The sequence below is a fragment of the Trachurus japonicus genome, unplaced genomic scaffold (assembly GCF_045865225.1).
Source record: "Trachurus japonicus isolate A0001 unplaced genomic scaffold, Traja_1.0 AP029848.1".
NCBI classification, from domain to species: domain Eukaryota; kingdom Metazoa; phylum Chordata; class Actinopteri; order Carangiformes; family Carangidae; genus Trachurus; species Trachurus japonicus.
Window position 1 is genome coordinate 153442 of NW_028219981.1, and position 18441 is coordinate 171882.

The following is an 18441-nucleotide window of genomic DNA, read 5'->3' on the forward strand; positions in this document are numbered from 1 at the left end:
CTTTAGACGAACTCAGGCCCCGTCCCACTGTACTACAACACCCCAATTAGTCAGTATTTCCTAGCTACATGGGACTGGGGTTACATAACTACAGTAGAACATGTCACCAGCTAGCTAGCTAGGTAGCTGTTGACATGTTCTAGCTGGTGTCTACAATAGAATATTATTCTATTGTAGACACCAGCTAGAACATGTTATCATGTTAACAGTTAGCTAACTTGCTAATATTAAGGTATTTCCCTTTATGACAAGTAATGTAGCTACTTATTCAAGGTAACTAAAACCTTATCAATTATGCACAGTTATCTTTAATGAGTCATCAAATGTTTCTTTAGGTAAATTGGAATAATTGTAAAACAAGTAAATATGATTATATGTGCTTAAAAAAGAATATTTACTGAAGAAAATGATAAATACTGTGTAGTGATTTCAAAGATATAACACAATAGCCTACTCAGATAGAATAAACTATGGCTAGCTGTTGACCACAGTAGAATATATCAACAGAGCTATTAATGGGGAAAAAGGACAAGTAATGACTAGTCATTATTGTAATCAAGGAAACAATGGTCTGTTGTTGGTATAGATAGTGAGGGAATGCTAAAATTAAAGTATTCTTGCTATACTTGTTTTTTCAACTGGTCCACTCACTGAGACATTTTTGTTCACAAGTAAGAAATGAAAAATGGAAATAATGACCCCACTAATAAAAAACAAGATATTAAATAATACTTGGAACATTCAATCATAAAATAGATAGATTTCAAAAGTTACAACAAAGAAACTATCACTCAGCATGAAATCACATTGGAAATGAATGTGGGTCATTTTAGACCCATGTTGCGCATTAGAGGGGTAGTGATACAAAATGTGTTTTTATTAAAAAAGTGAAAAAGTAAAAAATAAAATAAGGATGTATTATGATCAAAAACAAGTTAATTGAGGAATACCTGGAATTCTATATGATGAAATAAATTTTTCGCAAAGATATAGCACAAAAAAACTCACTCGGGTCTATTTAGACCCATGTTGTGCATCAAAGGGTTAATGTGCATTGTCCTGACTTCTAAATAAATAAATAATTACAAATTACAAATCCTGATCTGCAGCACAAAGAAGCTGTGAACCATCTGCTTTCTAAAACTGTGATCTCCTCCATCAAAGAGCTCACACTCAGTGCGAAGTTCACATCTCTGACAACAAATTTCAGTGTCGACTGTTACAAACAAGTTTCACAACAGTCTGGATGGTTTGGTCCAAAAGCTGCAAAGAGCTGAACTCGGTGTTGGTGAAAATCCAGTCAGAGGACTGAGGCTCAACTTATTTTAACCAACCAGGGGCTCAGATGCACAAACCTGTGTGCACAAAGACAGAAATATGAAAACTTGTTGTTTTCTTAAGAATTGTAAAGCTGTGAGTTTACATGGATCTCAGTCACTATGGTGGACAGACTTTATTTCACTCTTTACATTTCTATGCTGATGATACAGTTGTTTACTGCCGTGCCATTACTGTAGCCCTGGGCCCCGTTTCAGAAATCAGGTTTTGTGAAAACTCTGTGGCCATGTCCATACAGATACGCGGGCTTCACCAAAAATTATATATTTTTTTGTTTGTTAAAAAAAATCTCAATCAACACGGCATAATTTCAAGAAATATCTGCGTCCACACGGATCCACTGCTTACGACCCAAAACACTGTAGTACATACTCCAGGCCTGTGTGGAGCACATGGCGCTGTAATGCTGCTACATACCACCCCCTACTGACTACTTTTGTAAAGTGTTCTTTATTCTAAAAAGAAAATAAAAGACCACCACATTTCTTTATTCTCCTCATGATCACAATCCTGGCAGCTGGTCAAATCAGAAATCCCAAAAAGTTTCTTTAGAAGGGTTTGGTCTGTTCTTTTTAATATGGTTATAAGGTTATTCAGCTCATTACTATTTATGATGGAGACTTAAAGCTAGCAGACTGGCGTCTCTGATTTGTAAACGCAAGTGTGCGTCTGTTAGAATGCAGTCTAAAGTTCCCCCCAAGACTTAGGTGAAATGAAGCAGGAGACAGTCAATCCTTTTTATGGTGCTTTAATCCAACACAGCATACACAGAAGGATGTGTATGCTGTGTAGGCTATGTATGTGGTTGTGGGTGTGATTCTGCAATAAACCAAACAATAAAGGCCATCAATAAACAGCTCACAATATGTTTGACTAGCACGCAATCCGAAATAATAATCCAACCATGCGTTCGGCTGTGTCTGGGATGTTTCTGTCACGTGGCGAACATCAGCTGGGCTTGGGGGGTCTATGGCAGTGCTTTACCGCTTTTGGGCCCCTCACTGGTGGGTGGGTACCTGGGTGGAGGCGTCCTGGCCTGGGCTGTGGGCGGCCCCTGGTGCAGACCTTTACGACGATTGAATTCTAACATCTTTCCACCCACACTGACAAAAACAAAAGCTGAATCCTGAATGAAACTCTGGAGAAATTAGACTTCGTACCTTTAGATAATGTAAAGATAGAGTGAAACATGTGCAGCTATGTTCTCATTAATCAAATTTAAAACAAATTAAAACACACTCACATTTCAACACACCAGGTCTCAGTCTCTGAGGTCCACAGTGGTCCACCCTGGAGGAGGAAACAACGTCAGGATAGTTAGCCTTTCGGTGCGTTCACACCAAAAGCGTCAGCAGCATGGGCAGCAGACGCTCTCAACTCTCTGTTCACCAGCTGCCAGCTCCAGCGGCCGGCGGCCAAAGGGGCGGGACTTTCAAGCAGCGCGGAAGATGTGTCCAGTCAGGCGCTCTCAATTTCTCCCGCTGTGAGACTCCCGGTCTGCAACTGGCTGCCGCTGTGGCGGTGACGCTCCTCATTTGCATAAAGTTGAACTTCTCTCATCTTCTAATTTGACGCCTCTCAACGCTCCGACGCGCGTCTGTTATGATTGGATGTTATTACATGTTTGACCGCTAGGCGGCAGTACTGGTTAGTGGTCAGCTTACCGTACCATATAACAGAGTAGAGCAAGACTGCATGGAGCCACATGTATGTTGTTGAGAACGTGAGACATTAAACTAAGTTACTTGCTATCAACACGGCCTCATCCTTGGAACACGAACATGACATGGTACCAGGAGTAAACTCGAATGGGCGACATGGATTTGAAACCACCGGAAAGTTTGAAACTAACGGGGAATGTCGACGAGAACTGGCGCACCTTCAAACAGCGGTTTCACCTTTATGTTGCTGCTATGGGACTCGAGGCTAAGCCGGAAGCAAGAAAGGTAGCGCTGCTGCTAACGATAGCAGGGCCACAGGCCATAGAAGTATTTAACACGTTCGTGTTTGACAGTCCTGAAGATAATGAAAAGTTGGATGTAGTGCTTAGTAAGTTTGATACTGTGGTATATTGATGTGTTGATGAAGAGAAGGGATCACCGCCGACACGTCTTTTCTTGCATTCAAAAAGAGTTTATTACAAGAAGAAGAACAGTGTACAAAAATGCCGAATCGTGGAGCATCTCTGGTGCCAAGAATTGAGATGACTCTCTCTTGGCCTGAAATCTCAAACCTTATATACGTTTTCTAAAACTCCACCTTCTCCCACAGAAGGACATAACTGACCAGGATGGTCAGACAAAGACAAGATCTAAAAACAGAATTTATCCTTAGCTTTCTGACATTTAACCTCTTGACCAAGCTAACTTAAGAATAGACAGTGTCCAGTGTCCCCAGAAACTACAACCCACCAAAGGAGGGCAATAGACAAGAAACACATGTCTCAAGATACCTGACAAGACAGATTCTTTCTGTGCTAAATATAAGAACCTGTGAAGCAGGGCATTAGTCTACACATTTATTTATTCTAGTAAATACACAAAGAAGAACATAAGATAATACAAGACATTAAAGAAAAGAGTTGAGGTGGATAATATACTACAATACTCACTGTTCTCCGAAGAAGAACGAGACGTACGAGAGGTACGTGTTTCGGTCTCGTACACAGCGGCAACATGAACCATTTGATAGCTTCCTGACGGACTTGCGGCTAAAGGCGCAGTCCTGCAACTTCGCAACGCTGACGGACTCCATGATCCGGGACCAGATCATATTCGGCGTGGAGGATAAAAAGGTCAGAGAGAGGCTACTACGAGAGATGGAGCTGACGCTGGCAGGAGCCATTAAGATCTGCCAGGCGAGTGAGCTGTCCCAAAGGCACGTGAGGACGTTCGGCGAGATGTCTGCAGTCGCCTCGGCGCAGAGCGACAGCGCGGCAGCGGTTGGAGCAGTGTCGTATCAGCGGAGACGCCACACACAGACCCGGCCTGCACAGCAGTCGGAGGACGTGATGATAAACTGCAAGCGCTGCGGCTCACAGCACAAGCATAGACAGTGTCCAGCATTTGGTAAGCAATGCTCTACTTGCCAAGGCAAGAATCATTTTGCTAAACAATGCTTCTCCAAACGGAAAGAGTGGAAGAAATGAAAAACTGTAAACTTAATAGACGAGCCTGATCTAAGTGACACGTTCTTTGTTGGAATGGTGAATTGTGAAAGTGAACAAATAAATAAACCAGACAATGTAAATGATGTCACTAAAGAAGATAAGTGGATAGCTCCTCTAATGATAAATGGGACTGTGGTCACCATGAGATTGGACACTGGTGCGAAAGCAAATCTCATAAGCATGTGTGATGTAAAGGCAATGAAAAATAAGCCACAAATAAAAAGAAAAGAATCTGGACTGAAAGACTACAATGGGCGGCCAATCAAATGTTTGGGCACATGCAGGTTGAGTATCACAGTTAAAGGAAAAGTGCACCACCTATTCTTCTTTGTTGTGAATGAAGGACGTGAATCACTTCTTGGTGACAGAGCGAAAGTGAAGTGAAAAGAGTGTATCGCATCATCCCAACCATAAACCCAACAAATGACTCTATGGACACAATTGTTCAGAACTTTTCAGATGTTTTCAAGGGTTTTGGTGTTTTGCCCTTCACATATAAAATACAGATGAAAGAAGGAGCCCAACCAGTTGTGCATGCAGCACGCAGAGTTCCGGCGCCACTGAAAGACTGCCTAAAGAAAGAACTCGACAGAATGATCAAGCTAGGAGTGATCAAAAAGGTTAATGAGCCTACAGACTGGGTCAACTCATTGGTCATCACAAAGAAAAAGAATGGTGAGTTGAGAATATGTATGGACCCTAAAGACTTAAATTAGAGCATAAAGCGTGAACATTATCAAATACCTTCACGTGAAGAGATCATCACTGAAATGTCAGGTGCCAACTACTTCACAAAGCTTGACGCCTCACAAGGCTTCTGGCAGCTGAAACTGGATGAAAGCAGCACCAAGTACTGTACCTTTAATACGCCCTTCGGCAGACACTGCTTTCTCAGACTGCCTTTTGGAATCAAGTCAGCACCTGAAATATTTCACAGAGCGATGGAGCAGATCATCGAGGGCTTGGATGGAGTTCGAGTCTACATTGATGACATCATCATATGGGGGTCCACAGCCCAAGAGCACAACGAGAGGCTGAACAGAGTTATGGAACGCATACAAAAGTATGGACTGAAACTCAGAGCCGGCCCTCCCTATAAGCGAACTAAGCAGCTGCTTAGGGCCCCGCAGCCACTAGGGGGCCCCCAAACTTTGCTCAATCATTTGTCTAACCGTCTCTGACAACGGCAACATGTAACCCTTGACCCAACTGGCAACAATGACCGTGACACGCATACGTAAACGTAACGCAGACTGTGGCCGTTCTCCGGTAACGAGCGCGCACCACCCCTTCCCCCCCTCTCTCTCCCCTGGCCCCCTCCCTCCCTCACTCACTGAGATCGCGATTTGCGAGGAGGTGATTGGCTTTTGGAAAGCGACGATGTCCTAAAGGATATATCCGTCAGATGCGGAAAATAGGAAAAAGAAGAAGGTCGAGGATGAAAAAAAAACAAGGACAAGGTAAGGCTAATTAATGTTATGTTTACTAGATGTACGTTTAGCCGAAAAACATGTCGGTGCTTGTGTTAGCTCACTTAGCTGGCTAGCTGCTACATACCAGCCTGCTGCAGTTAACATGTCCTGGCTGATTTTAAGGTCTGTTTACAGTGAAAAGATAACAGCTGTTTTCCTGTGAGGGGATAAAGGATCAATCACCCATTTATTAATGGCTGATTAGATATGTCATGTTGCCACATCCTCATCCCCTGTGGCTGGTTCCAGTCATACAGTTGGTAAGTTTCTTGTTTGTTGCCACAATATGTTTATCTCTGTTGGAAAATTAAATTGTGTGTACACAAGTGGCTAAAAAAATTCTACTAATCTTCTCCACAGCTCCAATGGTTACTGCTGATGATGCTGCTGACCAACCAACATCCTCTATCTTCTTCTCAACTTAAGTTTTGTTTTAAGGGTTCTAGAATTTAGCTGTACAGATAATTTAAAGAAAATAAATCTGTTCAAACTGTAATCTTTTGTAGAATCTTTTATCTTTCTGCTATATCAAAAGTAGTGATTTAATACTGCAGGTTTGGAGCCACCTATTGCCATTCACAATATTAACATTAACATTCAGACAAAAACAAAGTAGAAGAAAAAATGACAAGTGCAATTAGACAGCTTTAAGTGTTTCAGTGACTCTAATTAGTAATAAAATATATGCTCGCCATCATGTTGATAGAGGTACAATAAAATATGCAAGGGTTGCATACGGTAGCTGGTTTTATGAATATTTGATGGTACATATACACTGTGAGGCAGGGCCCCCAATTTTATCCTGCTTAGGGCCCCCAGATGTACAGGGCCGGCCCTGCTGAAACTCAACAAGAGTAAATGTGAGTTTGGCGTTCAAGAGATCCTCTTCCTGGGAGACAAGCTGTCTGCATGTGGTGTCCAACCAGATAAAGACAAAATACATGCAATACAGAACATGCCAAGGCCCACAGACAAGACAGGGGTGCTACGCATCATGGGGATGGTGAATTTCATAGGTAAATTCATTCCCAATCTGACAGCAAAGACATCATGCATACGAGAGCTTCTGCACAGGGACTGTGAGTTTAAATGGACAGTGAAACATGAGCATGAGTGGCAAAAACTCAAGAACACACTGAGCACAGCACCTGTGTTGTCATTTTATGACCACACGAAGAGGATAAAAGTGTCTACAGATGCTTCCAAAGATGGTATTGGTGCCGTTCTACTCCAGGCTGAGGGTGAGCACTGGAAACCGGTAGCCTATGCATCTCGGGCTATGACAAAAACTGAATGCCGATACGCTCAGATCGAAAAAGAATGTTTGGGACTGGCGTATAGTTTGGAGCGGTTTCATAGCTACGTGTACGGCCTGCCGTCTTTCACAGTCGAAACTGATCATCGACCGCTGGTCGCCATCATCAAAAAGAATCTGAATGAAATGTCTCCATGGATTCAGCGGTTAATGATGAAGATGCAGAGGTATGATTTTGAACTGATATATACTCCAGGTAAACACCTAGTCCTTGCTGATGCCCTATCCAGAGCAACTACAGGCGCGTATCTGTACTTCTAGGCGTGTATCTGTACTTCTACTTAAGTACAGAATATGAGTACTTTTGCCACCTCTGATGACATCTGGCCGCCACAACACTCCCAAGGCTTTTGGTGTGAACGCACCATTAGAGACACAGATAGTGTGAGAGCTGCTGTTGTCTGTCCATCTGTCCATACCTGAGAGAGTCCAGTCTCCAGTGTGGATCCTCCAGTCCAGCAGACAGCAGCTTCACTCCTGAGTATCCTGGATGATTGTAGCTCAGGTCCAGCTCTCTCAGATGGGAGGGGTTGGATCTCAGAGCTGAGGCCAGAGAAGAACAGCCTTCCTCTGAGACCTGACAACCTGACAGACTGAGCAGACATAGACACGCAGAGACAGTGAGAGAGAGAGAGGCTGAATCAGAGTTGTGTGTTGTAAAATATTACATTATTGGTGTCTGCAACTCTGCAAACCTTCTCACTTTATAATTACCCCTCATTCAATGCAAGATCATAAAAAAATACATGAAGCCTTGTTCAGTCCATCCCTTACTCCCATCACCACTGCCATCCTGGTCCACCCTCTGGTCACATCCCATATGGATTAGTGCAACTCCCTTCTCTTCGGTCTCCCCCACAAGTCCATCCATATGCTCCAATTGGTCCAGAACTCTGCCACCCACATCATCATCAGGACTCCATTCATCCATCACATCACACCTGTTCTGCAACAGCTTCACTGGCTTCTGGTCAAATTCCACATGGACTTTAAAATTCTGCCCCACACCTTCAAGGCCATACATAACCTCACTACCCCATACCTCTCGGACCTCCTCCACATAAACATCCCTTCCCGGACACTCAGCCTCGTCTATAAGCCTCATTGTTCCTCTTGCCCGTCTGTCCACCATGGGGTCCGAACCTTCAGCTGCTCTGCGCCCCGTCTCTGGAACTCTCTCCCCCCAACATTAGGAACATTGACCTTATTTTCCAGGTTAAAATCCTGTCTGTAAACCCACCTTTTTAAACAGGCCTACTCCCTCTAACTCTGTGTTCACTCTGTGCATTTTTCATTGTTGACCTTTGCTGCTGCAGATTTCTGATTTGTTTGACTTCAGTTCTGCTTTTACTTGATTAGATTGTCTTATTACAGATTTGTTTTATTATTGAAGTGTTCTTTCACATTGTCTTTTTTAATTGTAAGGTGACTGGTGACCTTGAGTGTCATGAAAGGCACCTCTAAATAAAATGTATTAATAATAATAATAAATTCACCCTACCTAAGAGTCTCCAGTCTACAGCATGGACTCTTCAGTCCAACAGACAACAGCTTCACTCCTGAGTCCTGCAGGTCATTGTCTCTCAGGTCCAGGTGCCTCAGGCTAGAGGACTGGGAGCTGAGGACTGAGGACAGAGCTTCACAACTTCTTTTTGAGAGGTTACAACCACTCACCCTGAAAGGAGAAAAATACAAAAGGTTAAAGGTTTGACCTGACAAAAGACAAAAAGTTAATCCAAATGGATATATGTGCACTTACAGAGCTTTGTTAGAGGCTTTGACCAATGGCAGCAGCCTCAGAAGAGCCTCCTCTGAAGCAGAGTATTTCTTCAGGTCAAACTCATCTAGATCTTTTCCTGATGACAGTAAGATGAAGCCCAGAGCCGACCATTGAGCAGGAGACATTTCATCTCTGGAGAGACGTCCTGATCTCAGGGACTGTTGGATCTCCTCCACTAGAGAACGATCATTCAGTTCATTCAGACAGTGAAATAGGTTGATGCTTTTCTCTGCAGACAAATTCTCACTGATCTTTTTCTTGATGTACTGGATGATTTTTGTTTTGTTTTGTGAGCTACTTCCTGTCTTTGACATTAGACCTCGTAGGAGAGTCTGATTGGTCTCCAGTGAAAGACCCAGGAGGAAGCGAAGGAACAAGTCCAGGTGTCCATTTGGACTCTGTAAGGCCTCGTCCACAGCGCTCTGGTAGAAAGATTTTAATTCAGGTTTTTCTCTCAAGACTTTAGACCACCAGAACAATGTATGTTTTTGTGACATCAGGCTGACTCCAGATTTGATGAAGGTCAGATGGACATGAAGAGCAGCCAGAAACTCCTGAACACTCAGATGGACGAAGCAGAACACCTTGTCCTGGACCTGATACAGGCCTCTCTCCTCTTTAAAGATCTGTGTGAACACTCCTGAGTACACTGAGGCTGCTCTGATATCGATGCCACACTCTGTCAGGTCTGATTCATAGAAGATCAGGTTTCCTTTCTGCAGCTGCTCAAAAGCCAGTTTTCCCAGAGACTCAATCATCCTTGTGCTCTCTGGACTCCAGTGTGGATCTGTCTCAGTTCCTCCATCATACTTGACCTTCTTCACTTTGGCCTGAACCACTAGGAAGTGGATGTACATCTCAGTCAGGGTCTTGGGCAGCTCTCCTCCCTCTCTGGTCTTCAACAGCTCCTCCAGAACTGTAGCAGTGATCCAGCAGAAGACTGGGATGTGGCACATGATGTGGAGGCTTCGTGAGGTCTTGGTGTGGGAGATGATCTCTCTGGCCTGCTGCTTCTTTCTGAACCTCTTCCTGAAGTACTCCTCCTTCTGTGGGTCAGTGAACCCTCTGACCTCTGTCACCATGTCAACACACTGAGGAGGGATCTGATTGGCTGCTGCAGGTCGTGTGGTTATCCAGAGGCGAGCAGAGGGAAGCAGTTTCCGCCTGATGAGGTTGGTCAGCAGCACGTTGACTGAGGTGGACTCTGTCACATCAGTCAGGATCTCAGTGTTGTGGAAGTCCAAAGGAAGTCGACACTCGTCCAGACCGTCAAAGATGAAGACGACCTGGAACTGATCAAACCTGCAGATTCCTGCTTCTTTGGTTTCAGAGAAGAAGTGATGAACAAGTTCCACCAAGCTGAACTTTTTCTCTTTCAGCACATTCAGCTCTCTGAAGGTGAAGGGAAATGTGAAGTCTATGTCCTGGTTGGTTTTGTCTTCAGCCCAGTCCAGAGTGAACTTCTGTGTTAAGACTGTTTTCCCAATGCCAGCCACTCCCTTTGTCATCACTGTTCTGATTGGTCGGTTCCTTCCTGGTGGGGCTTTAAAGATGTCTTCTTGTCTGATGGTTGTTTCTGGTCTGTCTGGTTTCCTGGACACTGTTTCAATCTGTCTGACCTCATGTTCATCATTGACCCCTCCAGTCCCTCCCTCTGTGATGTAGAGCTCTGTGTAGATCTGGTTCAGAAGGGTTGGGTTTCCTGCTTTAGAGATCCCCTCAAACACACACTGGAACTTCTTCTTCAGGTTCAATTTGTGTTCACTTCGACAAACTGCAGCATGACTTTCTAAACAGAGAAAAAAAAAGATAAGATCAATGAATGAAATATATTGTAACATCTAATTGCACCTGAAAATGTCCATTATTACATAAACTCATCAAAAAAGTTTGGAAACATTATTTCAGTCAATCACCCTTGGTAAAAACCAATTGGTGTTGTATTTTATACAATTGGAATCCTGATAAGTCACCTTTACAACGAGGTAACTTGTAAGGACCGCCTTCTTCCACCTGCGTAGTATCGCTAAGATTAGGAATATCCTTTCCCAGAGTGATGCTGAGAAACTGGTGCATGCATTTTTATCACTTCTTGGTTGGACTGTAACTCTCTCCTGTCAGGATGTCCAAAAACTCTCTGAAGAGTCTCCAGTTGGTCCAGAACGCCGCAGCGAGGGTTGTGACAGGAGTTAGGAAGTGAGAGCACATCTCTCCCACTTTAGCTTCTCTCCACTGGCTTCCTGTAGGATTTAGAATAGACTTCAAAATCCTTCTGCTGACTTATAAGGCTCTTAATGATAAAGCTCTATCCTATCTGAAAGAACTAATCATTCCTTACTGTCCGACCAGAGCACTCCGCTCCCAGAATGCAGGTCTGTTAGTGACTCCCAGTATCTCTAAAAACAGACTGGGAGGTAGAGCCTTCAGTTACCGGGCTCCTTTACTGTGGAACCAGCTCTCTCCATGGGTCAAAGAGGCAGACACTCTAACTACATTTAAGTCTAGGCTTAAGACCATCCTTCATGACAGGGCTTTTAGTTAGGGCTGGTTCAGGTAGCTCTGAACCATTTTATAGCTACGCTGCTATAGGCTTAGACTGCTGGGGGACACATCTGGTTACACAGAACCCCCCACCCCCCCTCTCCTCCTTCCTCCTCCCTCCTTCTCCTCTCCTCCCCCCCATCAACTCTCTTTAACATTTCCATGTTTCTCACATTCTCTGTTATAAACTGTTTTCTTGTCTGTAACAACATCTATTGCACGTCTGTCCGTCCTGGGTGAGGGATCCCTCCTCTGTTGCTCACCCTGAGGTTTCTCCAATTCTTCCCTATTAAAAGGGTTTTCTATGGAGTTTTTCCTCCGTCAATGTGAGGGTCTAATGGCAGAGGATGTTGTTATGATGCCATATAAAGCCTTTTGACACAGATTGTTTGTAAAAAAAACAAAAAAAACTGGCTATATAAATAAAATTGCCTTGCCTTGCCTTGCCTTGAATCCATGGAATGAGAGCAACAATTGAACACTTGTGGGATCAGCTTGGGCGTGCTGTAAGTGCTAGAGTGACCAACATAACCACTCTGGTTAACCTTCAACAACTCCTGGTTGGGACCAGGCCAGCGACCAGCATGTGGGGCAAGTGCCAAGCTGTTGTGGCTGCCTATGTATCTTCCACACAGTACTGAGGTACCTGACAGTGTCAAATGAAGTGTAAAAAATGGCTGTGTTGTTTTGGACAGCAATCATCCAACCGCCAAGCAAGTCTGCATGCATGGCAAGCCAGTCATATACTTGTGACTGACACACACCTGGCAGCACGGCAAGCTCAAAACAAGAGTAAATACCAACAGGAGAATATTGCTGGGCTTTTGGTATTTTCTTTTGGGGTGTTACCTACACGTTTAGCTATGTTGCTCCTTCCACAGATATAAATGATATAAAGTACAACACCAATTGGTATTGTTAAAGGGGCGAAAAATTATTGACTGAAATAACATTTGAGGAGTTTATTTCACTCTACCCGTTTAAATATTAGAAAATGTTCCATTCTTCTTTATCTTTAGATGAATCCTCTTACTTCTCTGCAGACAGTCAGCCAGCTCCTCCTGCTTCATTCTCCTCAGGAAGTTCACTGTGATCTTCAGAAATGACTCTCTGCTCCTCCTCTGATCTTCATCATCACCATCCACTACCTCACAATCATTGTCAGGATTATCTAATAATTCTGAGCAATTTGGACTCAGAAGTTTTTTGGCTTTCTTCAGCTCATTCTTCACAAACGTGACAATGTTCTCCTCCAGCAGCTGGAAAAACAATAGCATGCTGTGTAAACTTCACTTTCAGTATAAACACATGGATCAAACATCAGATCATCAGTCACCAGGACTGTGCTTAATGATATCCACTTCTCTTCACAGCTGCACAGAGAGATTTATAGATGTTAATCAAACCTGCTGATCTGAGCAAAATATATTCAGTACCTTAGTGCTGAACTGGTGCTAAAGACTATTGTAAAAAAAGAACATTTTGTCATGTTTCATATGAAAGAGAGAACAAAATAAACCTCAGCATCTCAGTTATTTTTGATGAGGCTGAAATGCCAGAGAAAAATTACAACAAATATTTTTTTTAGGATTCATTGCAGATGAACAGGAGAGACCAGAAATGTTTGGTAAAACAAATAAAGCAGCATGACACTGTAATTGTAGCTGAACATTTCTTGGTGGCTGTAGTCATCAGTTTTGTGCGTGGATGAACATTTACACACCATAAATATGGAGTCCAGGTCTGTGTGATGCTGCTTGGTGGACTGATCACTGAGAACCTCTGAGGTCTCCTGGAGAACTCTGTGGAGAACCGATGAATGTTTAGAACATGCAATAAAACATGATTGTAAATTGAACTGGGTCAGAACAGACACTGCTGGACTGTTTAACTCAAGTAATATCCTGGATGGCATCAGAATTTTTAAACTTCAATAAAAATGAGACGGACATCATAATGTTTGGGGTGCAACCCATTGGATTTCCCAGGTTCTGGGCTCTTAATGTCCGGTCTTCTGTAAAAATGTCTTCCAGTTGAGGATTTTATTGAAAGTAATCTCTCCTGCAGAGACCTAAAGATGACAATTCCTGCTTTTATTAATGCTCAGTTTGATAACTGTAACTCACTTTATGTTGGCCTGGATCACTCACTACTACATCGTCACTCTAGACTCTACAGCTTGTAAAGAATACAGCAGCCCGTCTCCTCACTGGAAAAACGAGACCACACATCAATTATCTTGGCCTCACTCTACTGACTTCCAGTTTCATTTTAAGATTTTACTGTTTGTTTTTAAAGCTCTTAATGGGCTGGTTTCCCAGTATCTGAGCTCCTACATATCCACCTGCCAGAGCACTGAGATCGGCCAATCAGCTGTTACTGGTCAGCCCAAAACTCAGCTTAAGACCAAAGGTGACCGAGCCTTTGCCTTTGCCTTTCCAAGCTTGCTGTGACACATCTGGTCGGTGGAGTAAATAAAGACGTTTAAATCCTCCCTAAAAACACACATTTTCTCCCTGGCATTCAGTTGAATTGACACATTTTCTCTTTTACATGTATTTTGTTTTTACAATTTTAAGTATGTATTTTATGGTATTTTAATGATGGCCTGTTTTTATTTATCAGTGCAGAACTTTGGTAAACTTTGGTTAAGTTGAGTTGAGTTTTTACATATGTTTTCTATGACTAACATGACAAGATGAAGCAAAATTGAGAGGTTTTATTGGCAATCATGAAAAACAGGAGAATGATCAGGTCTTACCTTTCTGTGATGTCATCAAGCTGAGCCATAGGCCGGTCACTCTTCATGGGCAAACGGCTGGGGACAGCAGACTGTTGTCCACTTTTAAAATTATGGGGTAAACCAATAGACCTGTCACTCTTCATGGACACACAGCCGGGGACAGCAGACTGTTGTCCACTTTTAAAATCACTGGATATAGCCATAGACCGGTCACTCTTCATGGATTCACGGCTGGGGACAGGAGAGTCTGGGGACAAGGGAGTTCTCTCCTTCTTCTTCTTCCTTTTCTTGCTGGCATTAAAGAAAATAACAAATAATGAGATATACTGGACCTGATAATGACCCAAATAAACATCAAATCACATGAGAAATCAAGTTGGTTTTCACTGACGTTGTCCAGTTTCACCAAGAATGTCAAGTAAGCTCAATAAAAACAAACAGTATGAAGATATGAGCTGTGAAGAGTCATGGACAGTTAGAGATCCTCATCTCACCTCTGAGCTTTGGTCTGGCTCTCATGTTCCCCCCTCAGAGTGGTTTTAGAGGGAGGGGCTCCCTCCTCTCTGTCCTCACACTGATTCATAGCAGAGCCCCCACCTTCACACAAACACAACAACAGGCTTCATCACAACAGGACTCACATCACAGGACACATAATAATGTCTGTCTTAACATCCAGTAGATGAGATTGGAGAAGTGAACAACACAGGATTGATACAGGAATGTGCAATTTTGACTTAAATTACAATAGAAGTGATGTCATTAGTCCATACTGCTTTTTTTGATACATTCACTCTCATTTCAGAGGACTAATTTTACGATGTTTTCACTCTGGAGAAAGAAAGTTAAACACATGAAATACAATGTTTAAAAAAATGGAAAAATGGAAAAAAAAATGTCCTTAAATATTTAACTAATGGTCTTTCCTAAATCAAACTGCTGTTAATTCCTCATCCAAGCAACAACAACATAGCTACAGCACATCGTCCTTTGACCTTTGACTAATATTTGCTCTTGAACAGTTTCGTAAACAAGGCTCCAGTGAAGACAAGTCTGTACTAGTGATGACTGGAGTGCAAACATTATATGATTCATTTTAACCAAAGATGCCCAACCAGTTCTGTTGCTCTCTGTATTTATTTCTGATGTCGTTGTCTCAGGTTACAATCAGGCATCTGTTGCTTCTATCAAACACTAACACAAATGTGAATAATTCCTAAATTATTGTCATTTACGTAAATCCAACAGACATTCATACCAATATCTGACTCAATCTGAAACACTCATTAAGCATCAAAAACTTTTCTCATGTCCAATCAAACAGTGATACAACAAAATGTGACCACATTTATCCTGTTCATCAGACATTTGAAGATTCTCACCTGCTGAACTCTCTTCAAGTCGACTTTCACACACTTTCCACCTTCATGTCTCAACGAAACATTTGGAGAGAAGAAGCTGCTCCGTCTTCTCCATTAGTCATGCTGTATGTGAGCATTTAATCTGATTCACATCCTCATAACTTTAGAGTCCACACCTAAAAGAATCATCAGAATGACATCTAACCTGTTTAGAGAGGTGTAGTTCTATGGTCTGTCCACTAGATGGTGGTGAGTCATAGTCCATGGAGCAATAGATTCAGATTCATCAACAGCTGACAGTCACAGCTGAGCCCTTTGCATCAACTTGCATTTTGTCCAAAATGTTACATTTCCAATTTTCTGCAAAAAATCAAATATTAGAGTGTTTATGAGTCCAGTGAATTACATAAAAGGATAGTTCAACATTTAGTCAGGTCCTCCTCTCACCATAATCCCCATAGTCATAGCAGTAGGTTCATCACCTTTAATTATCGGTGCATGTTGTTTTGAGATGGGCGGGGCAGAGACGTGAGCTGCTCAGTGAACACAATGGAGGTGAACGGTGCAGGTCCCCTGTCCCTCATCAAACTCATCAAATACACAATCCAACAACTCCACAACGCTCTGGTGGACAAGTTGTGACCTGCACATTCACCACGCTAGGAAATAATCATGTAACATTACATTATTGAAATCGCTCCGCCCAGCAGTCGAATTAAGTTATACGTTTGTTTGTTTTTTCTTTTCTTTGCATCACTAGAGCTGACTGACAAAGCAGCCAGGCTTCAGCATAATCACTGTATATTTTACCTGACACAGTAAAAGAAACGGCAGTCACGCAATTCAAAATTTGATTTAATGTAATTGAAAGATAATAAATAGTTTTTCCATTAAGAAGCTCATATATAGAAAGTCTTTTGACAGGTTGTATATTGGTGTGGTTCAGCAACATTAATTAAACGGTGGAGCTGCTGTTTGCAAACACAATCATTTGACCTGCTGAGCTCTGAACGCTCATCCAATGGTGTTAATCCTGACACACACACACACACACTTAGACAAGCCACCCGACCCAACACTGTTTTAACAAGAAGTCCGAACCAGAACCTGCTGCAGATGTTTCACTGTTTTATTATTGCACAGTAGGAATCTCTGTGTGTGTGGTGATTGGACAGATGTTTTCACTTGATGCTCTTCCTCCTGTTGTGGAGGAGAAAGAAACTACAGAACTGATTTAGCTGATGGAGATCAAGGGTTAACACACTGATGTATTGATATTTGATTTAAAAAGAAAACATTCAAGCAGAATTTCAAAATAAAATGCACTATGTTTGAATTAATCTGATTATTGGGGTCAAAAACAGAAAAGGAACCAGATCATGAGGATTAATTAGAGTATTGATTAGAAACAGTGTTGTCAGTTTGCCGTTGTTTTTATTTTCTGTCCGGGTGAACCAGTTGTTTAACTCATTGAGTGCCGCGCTCCTTTCCAAAGTTTTAGTCAAGTGTACCGGCAAATTAGACCATATTTGACTTTTTATTTTAGAGCCATAGTGTATTCTATATTATTGCCACCAACACATACTGTAGCTCATTTGAAAGGTTTAACTTTATCCTTCAAATGGCCACAAACCGTTTGTTTCTACGTGCCTCCGTTCCTGAGAAAAGTCAAGCTAAACATGGCTGGGTTTCACCAAAATCCCTCCTTTTTTTCTAGAAAAGGAGATAGAGCGTCTTTTATGAAAGGTGCGCTGTTTGTGTCTGTCGCTCTTCTCACACTCGCATTTCTGGATCAAAGGGCTCGTATAAGATAAATATACACAACAATTGTTGTTCTATTCACAAAACCACCATCGGGGGCGGGGGGGGCGCCACTAAACAGCAATAACACAGACGCAGCGTGCAGTGTCACAGCCTCTCGCCGCGGAACGTGAGGCTCTGCCGGCCACAGCGGCTCGCGAACACCGGTCCCGCCGGTGGTCGCGGTCCGTCTGTGGTACGGGTCGGTGGTGCCGGTCTGCTTTGGTCCAGAGACCATCAGATTTTACCGCGGGAGGACTTTGGGGAGGACACGGTGTTGCTCCAGATGAAGACCGGGCGGGACAGTGGGCTGAGAGCTTCCTGGTTCAGCTCCCAGCTGCTGCAGCCTCGCAGGTGAGAGCGGAGCAGCTGCGGCGCAGCTGCGCTGCATCTGCATGCAGAACTCCGTTTGCAGAAGCTGAGTTATGATAAAAACTTCCAGATCATGAGCTGTCATGTGACTTTGATCGTCATCTATTTCAGTTCTCCTCGTCGTAGAGTCCCCAAATTTACATATAATGTGTATTAAAGTGTCTATTTTCATAATTTAAAAAAAAAGCAAAAAACGAAAAATTTCGTTTTTGGCACTCAACGCATGGGAACGAAAAACGAGAAATTACGTGGTTGGCACTCAATGAGTTAATAAAGCTCTTTGTGAAACATATTCTTCACCTCCTTTTATTCTGCATTCACCCAGGTGAAGTCCAGGTTTGTAGATCTGGACCTCGACTGGAGTAAAATTGTGATGTGATATTATAGATTATAGATTATAGATCAGGCTTCCTGACATTATAAAACTTGACTATCTGCAACACTGAAGCATCGACCTGCTGAGACTGAACAAACTTTAAGTCACTGAAGTTGTTATTCATGTGATATGTGATGTTGCTGCTGTTTCCTGAATTAAAGGTGTCTGAGATGA

General features: G+C 42.7%; 1 protein-coding gene across 1 annotated transcript in view; it reads right to left on the reverse strand.

Annotated features, from left to right (window-relative positions):
- Positions 1-15007, reverse strand: part of LOC146960907 (NLR family CARD domain-containing protein 3-like) — a 32633-nt gene extending 17626 nt beyond the window's left edge. The window contains exons 1-8 of the mRNA XM_085771948.1: positions 14853-15007; positions 14510-14640; positions 13339-13415; positions 12649-12874; positions 9054-10863; positions 8796-8969; positions 7714-7887; positions 2582-2628 (exon numbers count right to left, since the gene is read on the reverse strand). Of these exons, the coding sequence (XP_085628074.1) occupies positions 2582-2628; positions 7714-7887; positions 8796-8969; positions 9054-10863; positions 12649-12874; positions 13339-13415; positions 14510-14640; positions 14853-14941 (2728 nt within the window). The 5' untranslated portion in view covers positions 14942-15007. The remainder of the gene's footprint in view (positions 1-2581; positions 2629-7713; positions 7888-8795; positions 8970-9053; positions 10864-12648; positions 12875-13338; positions 13416-14509; positions 14641-14852) is intronic.
- Between the last annotated feature and the right edge of the window lie 3434 nt (positions 15008-18441).